The following is an 8,809-nucleotide window of genomic DNA, read 5'->3' on the forward strand; positions in this document are numbered from 1 at the left end:
ACGTGAGAGGATACAACTGTCTGCAGTTTTCCCTTCAGAGGGAGATGTTCCATTTCAGTTTCACTATCCGGATGGGCCTCGGAAACGCAGACATTTTCAGCTGCAGAACACTATACAAGTAACAGCCAGTTGATGTGTACATCTGTATTGTAAGTTTTCAGATTTACATAAGTTGTTAATTGCAACTTGTTCCCCTTTTCTAGCAACTCATATCCTATGCAGGAGCAGTGGATTCAGCGACCGAATCACTCTGCTTGATATCACACAGTCCAGCTGTTGTAATAACGAACTCATCTAATGGGAACATAGGAGACTACATCACCCAATCCACCACATTTTTTGTTCGCTGGATTGGAACTGAAGACGTATGTTATACATTTTTTTAATTGTGCGGATAAATTGACGAAACTAAAGCCTCAAAAACTGTTATCAGTTTTAACTGATAGGACTTTAGAATTAATTTAGACCTCTCAAAGTCTGTCAGGGGTGTCCCTGTGTAGGCTTATGATACAGATCAAAACTTTGTGTGCAGGAAGATATGTAATGTTAGTTCCCTTTCGTATGGGAACTCCTACGTCTCGTCGGAGGAGTTTCCAACGAATTGGGATCACGCTAGGGAGACCAATTGCCTTCGAGTGAATTAAAACGAGCCAATAAATATTGGCATGCGGGATTTGCATTCCGCGTCCCGCCTAGCAATGCGGATATAAAGGCGGAAGCGAACGCACATACCATTGCTTTTAGCTTCGGAGCCGAAAGGCTGTCTCCAAGCAGAGGTCAGCCCACTGGCTAGTGGATGCTATCGTCCGGACTTATGAATCCCAGGACGTACCTTGCCCACCCAGGTTGACGGCTCACTCCACTAGGAGTGTCGCTTCCTCTTGGACTTTGGCGCAAGGTGCCTCACTGACAGATATCTGCAGAGCTGCGGGCTGGGCGACACCTAACACGTTTGCCAGATTTTATAGCTTACGTGTTGAACCGGTTTCCTCCCGTTTACTCGCTACGGTCAGTGGCGCGAGGGAATAGGTTCTGTCGGCTTGCTGCGCCATTCCGCCTTTATGAGCTGGATCTGTGCGCCTTTTTGCTCCTTGGTTCCCCAACAAACGGCTAACCTTCTGAGCTCCTCCATCACTCCTCGGCATCAGGCGTGGCGGACCGCCTGACGCTAGGTCTATTACCTCTCTTAGGAAGTTGCTAGTAGACTGAGTGACCTTCACCATGACTTCCTCGTGATCAATTTTTCCACGTTCCTGCTACCCTACGGGCTAGCTCCGTGTCTTCCCCTCGACAGACTCACTCTGTCGTCCTTGCTGGGTATGCTCCCCACCCTACGGGCTGGGACTACCTCGAGGACTCCCATATGTTTTACTACCCTACGGGCTAGTTCATATGTGTATTCAGTGCCTCCCTTCGGGCTGGCCGGGGGCTCCGCAACGTTCCCACATGGGCACGTTTCCCCAGTGTTATCCAAATCCACTGAGCGGGTCTTGCGGAACAGCAGTGTGATTTCCTCTTAGCTAGCTCCCGCCCGGAAGAAACTGAGAAACTGCTTGGCGGGCAGCTTAGCTGGGCTCTGGAAGGGGCGAGACGACGAGATGTAGGAGTTCCCATACGAAAGGGAACGTCTCGGTTACGTATGGTAACCCTCGTTCCCTGAGTAGGGAACGGAGACGTCTCGTCCCGTCGCCATGTTTGCTGTACCTTCGCGGGGGACTGGACACCGTCCGGCTCCTCAGCGTAAAGCAATGGTATGTGCGTTCGCTTCCGCCTTTATATCCGCATTGCTAGGCGGGATGCGGAATGCAAATCCCGCATGCCACTATTTATTAGCTCGTTTTAATTCACTCGAAGGCAATTGGTCTCCCTAGCGTGATCCCAATTTGTTGGAAACTCCTCCGACGAGACATCTCCATTCCCTACTCAGGGAACGAGGGTTACCATACGTAACCAAGACGTTTTTTTGGACAGGATAGTGTAAATGGGGGGGGGGACAGATTCAGATTTGAACCCGCAAAAATACTTTTTTTCTGTACCTCCAAATACTTTCAAGTTAGCCTGTGTCGCCACCATACACATCAGCATAAATGCTCCTGATAAATTATTTGTTATTAAGGCATTAACACACAAACCATTGTTATAACATAAAAGCAAGCAGCTCCTGCGTGCATGGTTTGGCATGACTGTGCGCTCCCTTAATAATTCCTAAAAAGCTGACAGTTCATCTCGATCTCACACATCTGTTATTATCAATGAAGCTTTCGAAATATATACACATTGTTTGTTATTAGTAGAGGATTTGCCAGCATACAGAATTCAGCACTGAACAAAAAGTCCGTTTTGAGCGGTGAGGGGAGTCCATCATAAATGCTTCTGATTGGCCATTGCGTTCAAGAAAACAACACATATGTCTGTGATTGGTTACATTGCTCAACGCTTTATTCTCCCTCAACCCGCACACACAGAGTGCATTACCGCCCGCGCTCCCTCTTATAGCGTATACAAAAAATCACAATAATTGAGAATTTTTCCAATTCAAGTCATTTCAAGTAAATAGGCACAAGTCCGAGGCAAGTCTAAAGTCACAAGTAGCAAGTCTAAAGTCAAGTCGAGTCTTTTCAGAGATCTAGTCAAGTAAGTCTCAAGTCCAGAAAATTGCGACTCGAGTCTGACTCGAGTCAAGTCATATGACTCGAATCTCCACCTTTGATAACCAGTGATACATTTTTAAGGATTCTTTTATGAATAAAAAGTTAAAAAGAACGGAATATAAATACAAATATTTCATACATTTACAATTCACTAGGATTTTTTTTTTTTACTTTCAGATGACAATTACAAGACGAGGTAATTTCAGTTACATGGCATGTCAAAATTAAACATGTAACCTTCAGAATTATTGATGTTCTGTTGACCTCTGGAATGAAGGGGTAACTCATACACTACAGATGAATGGATAATCTGTAACTACCAGAATCTGCTGTAAAAAAACAAACAAACAAAAAATTCTGTCAACTTAAAAGTATAATTTGCTATGGTTGCGTGATGATGGAATGACTAATGTTAGTTCAACAAAGGCTAAGTGCTACCTACAGGCATATAAAGTGTAGTGTAGACTTGTGGTTCAAGAAATGTGAAATGATGTGACATAGCCTACCTTTGTGACATTACCATTTTATTAATTATGCAGCAATACCTACTAATCACCCTTTTCCTTTTCCTACTACTAATCACCCTTTTTTCTGCTTTAGAGTAACCCAATGTTTTCAATGTGTTTTAAACAGGACTCTTTTGAGAATTTAACACCTGCTGGAGTCAACCAAGCTGAAGCAGCCATTCCTTCCAACCCAACTTTTCCCTCTGACTCCATAGACACTTCCAACCCAACTTTTCCCTCTGACTCCATGGACACTCCAAACCCAACTTTTCCCTCTGACTCCATAGACACTCCAAACACAACTTTTCCCTCTGACTCCATAGACACTCCAAACACAACTTTTCCCTCTGACTCCATAGACACTCCAAACACAACTTTTCCCTCTGACTCCATGGACACTTTCAACACAACATTTCCCTCTGACTCTATGCACTCTCTGGCCTCCACCTCTACCTCGACCAGCACAGCAGTGAGTGATACTAGGTAATATATATATTTTTTTTTTTGTACTACAAACTACAATTGTATGATCCCAGTCCCTCTATGCTCATTGTATGTGATAATTAGCAGTGGCAGTGTTCACTGATACATTCAGTTTGTCACTAAACAGTACAAGAGTACAGTTTGAAAGCTTGCTGAAGCCTATGCAGTGCATTCAGAAAGTTTGGTCTATTAAATTGATTGGACATGATTTGGAATGGCACACACCTCTATAAAAGGCCTCACAGCTGACATCACATATAAGAGCAAAAAACAAACCATGAGGTCAAAGGAACTGCCTGCATAGCTCATAGTCAGGATTGTTGCAAGGCACAGGTCTGGGGAAAGCTACAAAACATTTCTGCTGCACTGAAGGTTCCCAAGAGCACAGTGGTGTAATGTATTTTTCTGACTTGCTAATTATTTAACATGTTAAATACACACTTAAGACAACTTGGATAACATTGATGTACTTTGTTTTGCAGGCATGACTTGAGGGGGCTGCTCCTAGATCTACAGTCAGCTGTTGATCTGGTTGAGCCTGGACCCACAGCAAACTGCGTAAATGTTGTAAGGTCCAGGGTGCTAGAGTGTGCTTTGAGGACCTTCAGCAGACGAGCATTCAATCCACAACAACAACTCGATGTTGTATTTGTGGATTCGTGCGGATCAGGGGAGGGATCTGTTGACACTGGTGGTCCTACCCGGGAGTTTCTTAGGCTACTGATGCAAGAACTCCTGGACTCGAAATACTTTGTTGGACCCCAGAACAGCAAGAGCCTTGCTCTTGATTCCCTTGGTGGGTAATTTTTTTTAAATATATATATTTAAAAAAGATTGATTGAGTTTTTGATAGACTGATTGATAGATAAAACCAGTACAATCAATTACCTGTCCTGGATAGATATCCAGATAGAAAGTACAATAAGTAGATAGAAAAAGGTTCCAAGGGAAAAAGGTTCCAAAGAGTGCAAAAAACAGCAATATGACAAAATACTAATAAATTTTTTTGTATTCTAGCTGACACTACTATAACATGCAATTTATTCCTGTGATAGTACAGCAGATATTATAACTGCCATCTTAATCTTAAATCTTCATTGTCACATGAGCTTTCAAATATGCTTGTTCACCACACTTGCAACATTTGTGGTGTTGCAACTAGCTGGTGTAAAAATAATGACAGTGTTGCGTCTGTGGTCATGAAATGATGTATCATCATTGTTACCAATCAAAATGTGTGTTCATTTAAATGCAATGTGCTTTTTTTTTAATGATTCCTTACCTTACATTTGTCCTAATTCCATTAAAAAACAAAACTTATTTACATTTATGCATTTGCCAGACGTAAAGTTATTTATAGTGCATACACTTTACGAGCACATGTGTTCCCTGGGATCTAAGCCAGCAGCCATATCACCCTGTAGCCAAGACTGGTTGCCCACTGAAGCTAAGCAGGGCTGAGCTGGTTAGTACCTGGATGGGAGACCTTCTGAGAAAACCAGGTTGCTGCTGGAAGAGGTGTTAGTGAGGCCAGCAGGGGGCACTCACCCTGTGGTCTGTGTGGGTCCTAACGCCCCAGTATAGTAATGGGTACACTATACTGTCAATTGAGCACCGTCCTTCGGATGAGACGTCAAACCGAGGCCCTGACTCTCTGTGGTCACAAAAAATCCCAGGATGTCTTTCGAAAGAGTAGGGGTGTGAACCCGGCATTCTGGCCAAATTTGCCCCATGACCTCTGTCCATCATGGCCTCCTAATCATCCCATATATATATATATATATATATATATATATATATATATATATATATATATATATACCAATTGGCTTCATCACGGTCTCCTCTCCACCAGTAAGCTGGTGTGTGGTGAGCGTTCTGGCGCAATATGGCTGCCGTCGCATCATCCAAGTGATGCTGCACACTGGTGGTGCTTGAAGAATTCCCCCCTCTATGTAAAGCGCTATATAAATGTAATGAATTATTAATTATTCCCTGGGATTATTCACTGTACAATGCAATGCTCTACCTATCGACCTGTGTGAAACCTGAATTATGACACAGATAAAAGAGTAAAATACACTAAAATGAACGTGTCAAACGGGCGCAACTTTTGTAAACGCTCCTATGGGTTGTATTTCAAAAAAGTGACAAATTACCTATTTGGAGGACATGTTGGATTGTTGAATACGGTGCATGTAATTGCAGGATTGCCTATAATGCACTGCGAGAGACGTCATACATTTCACAGCATAATGTGTTTCACAAAATTCACAGCCCCTAGTTGCAAGACAATTGTTTAATTGTGGTCTTCATTCCAATTGTGTAGGCTTATCCAGAGGAACATACAAGGTTTTAGGAATGATTATGTCAGTCTGCCTTGTTCATGGTGGGGTGGGACCCCGTGTGTTCACAGCTCTCAGGCTGTATTCACAGCTCTCAGGGATCCCTGCTCCGCCAGTGAATATTAGAGAGATTTATGACCCTGAGCTGCATGATCAGCTGGACAAGGTAAAGTCGAATCTGCAATGTCATTAATACCTTAACCTCATGGCTAAAGTAACCTTTTTCTATTGTGCTGTTTTATTTTATTTTTTTGGGGGGGGGGGGGGGGGGGTCTGTTGAGTAGATGTAGATAGATTGTTGGTAAATATGGACATGTCAAACATTTAGGGAAAAAAATGACAACACATTTATAGACGCAAAATTCAAATTTGCACATCTAAAGGACCGTATTGTGTATAAACAACTACAATAATAATAGAGGCCCTTGTGCTGACAAGTTATTAGTGTATACTACTAAATTAATAAATTAGTTTGTACTTTCAGTCAACACTGACTGATATTTATAAAAGATGTTACTGTCATGATAGTACGAAGACTACTCCAATTTTTTGTTCATACATCACAATCATTTATTGCACTACGTCTGCCATTATTTTGAACATAAGGATAACACTTCACATTTCCAGCAACAAAAGGTTATTTCTAATAGAACCTCTTCTCTTACTAACTTTTAGATCCAAAGGGCAGAAACCATTGCAGAGACACACACAGCCATGTTGGAGGCTTCAAACAGCCTCCACATGCTCGGTGCCTTATGCAAGGTTTCAAACCTTGACGAACGTCAGGATCTTGTCAATGCAGCACTAACATTCTACCTAGAGGGAAGGATGGAGATGCCTCTCAAACAGTAAGATTACCTGCTTGATCACTAATGTTCTATTAAATGCTGATACTAAAATTAAAGGTAAAAATAACTTTCACTGTAGGGGTTAAGTTTTCATAGATTTGTTACTTTTTCAAATGTGTTGCATATAAATGTATATAACTTCTGATGATTAAAATGTTTGATTCTGACAACATATGTACTTATCTAATTGAAAGACTGAAAGAAGGACTGGAGACATTGGGGGTGCTAAATGCCATAATGGAGCACTCCTCCATTATGGAGGAACTCTTTTGTGGTGGTCCCCCCACCTTGTCGGCTGCCTCCTTGCTGGACCTCTTCGCAGTAAATTACTCCCAGAGAGGAACTAACAGGAGAGCATTGGAAGAGGTTGCAGTTGCCCACTGGCGGGACTGGATTATTGAAGTCGAAGGTGGGTCCTTGTAATTTTAATTTTGTTATTGATTATATTGGCAAGGTATACTATTAAGTTGAGATGTGCCCAGAGCATACCTCCAATTTTGGAAAAGGATGGAAAATAATTTGTGTGTTCTACAGTGCCCTTAAAGGAACAGGGATAGTCTTACTTCATTGCAGTGTTATATGAATTATCACATGAAAATAGTAACTACAAATGACTGACAGGACAATTTTGGAGGTTTTGCAGAACCTAAGTGTCACTGTTAAATTGCTTATTGAAAATTAAATTGTATTATTAAACAAGTGTTTGTTTGGGAAGTTCCTATGCAGTTACAAAGGATTTATGGGTGGTTGCTAGCAATTCATAAGGTACATAGGGGTGGTTGCTGGAATGTTGCTATGTGGTTGCTAGGGTGCTTAGGGTAGTTACTATCATATTGCTCTGAGGTTAATAAGGTAGGGTTAGGGTTCAAATTATGTTGCTGTTAGGGCTATGCAAAAAAAAAAATCTAATAGTGATTACAATTACAGATGCACAATTACATAATCATTCAAAGGAACAATAAACATAAATAACCAAAATGCTACAGAAGAGGAGTAAAACCTTTTTAATATGTTTTAGCTTGCTTATATATGTATAGAAATATGGCATGCAGTTAGTTCAAACAACGTATTTATGATTAGAATCTTTTTTGTGTCACTTTAAAAAAAGATGTCTTGATGCTTTGCTTTTTCTGTTGCAGATGGAGATGCAGAAGTGGAGGTGGATGGTGGGGACACAATGAAAGTGACTCTACAGAATGTGCTTGTGTTTGCTTCTGGGGCATCCGCCATACCTGTATTTGGATTCAAAGAAAGTCCGAATATCACATTTCTACATGAGACCACAAATGGGAACCGGCGGATGTTCCCGGAAGCAAACACATGCACCATTACTTTAAAGTTGCCCATTGGTCATGAATATAAAGAGTTTTGTCAATTCATGACATCTGGTATTATTCAATCACCAACGTTTGGGGTAGCATAAAAGGCCTGTTCTACCAACCCCTTACACTCTGGCTTATAGCTCCCCTGTTGTTATTGTTTACTGGATATTGTTGTTGTTGTTTTTTTGTTGTTGTTTTTGTTTTTTTGTTAAATATTAAAGATTTTATATTAAATATTATAAATATTAAAGGTTAAATATTAAAGAACTTACTTTTCCCGGAAATTGAACTTCACCGGAAATTGTGTGTGTGTGCGTGTGTACTTGTATTCCTTACAATATTATAGGGACCATATTTCTGTGGCATCGCTGACGAAGAGTAATTAATTGGTCAAGTGTATTTACTAATTGCTTATTTCTGCATGTGCTATAGCCTATCATCCCCTTGGAGTTATAAGGTTCTATATGACGTTTTTGTCAAAATTAAGTTATTCATGTATTCTGATTCTGTGAGAACTTCTTTACATTATTTGATGTTGTTTTTTAAGTTGTGTAATTTTTTTTACTTTTTTATTTAGAAAATAAATAGGTTATTTCTACACAGTCGAATTGAATGCAAAAATTTTAAAGCTCAATATCTCAAAACCAGTCAGAA

General features: G+C 40.9%; 1 protein-coding gene across 1 annotated transcript; it reads left to right on the plus strand.

The window, feature by feature from the left end:
• On the plus strand, window positions 1-8,437 carry LOC143741343 (G2/M phase-specific E3 ubiquitin-protein ligase-like). The gene is made up of 8 exons (XM_077233767.1): window positions 1-118; window positions 204-365; window positions 3,285-3,640; window positions 4,123-4,436; window positions 5,970-6,151; window positions 6,661-6,833; window positions 7,028-7,242; window positions 7,973-8,437. Exons 3-8 carry the CDS (start codon window positions 3,405-3,407, stop codon window positions 8,254-8,256), a joined length of 1,404 nt encoding a protein of 467 aa, XP_077089882.1. The 5' UTR covers window positions 1-118; window positions 204-365; window positions 3,285-3,404; the 3' UTR covers window positions 8,257-8,437.
• Window positions 8,438-8,809: the final 372 nt, after the last annotated feature.

Source organism: Siphateles boraxobius, unplaced genomic scaffold (genome assembly GCF_051911475.1).
Source record: "Siphateles boraxobius isolate OS27281-9 unplaced genomic scaffold, OSU_SipBor_1 189, whole genome shotgun sequence".
Classification (NCBI taxonomy): domain Eukaryota; kingdom Metazoa; phylum Chordata; class Actinopteri; order Cypriniformes; family Leuciscidae; genus Siphateles; species Siphateles boraxobius.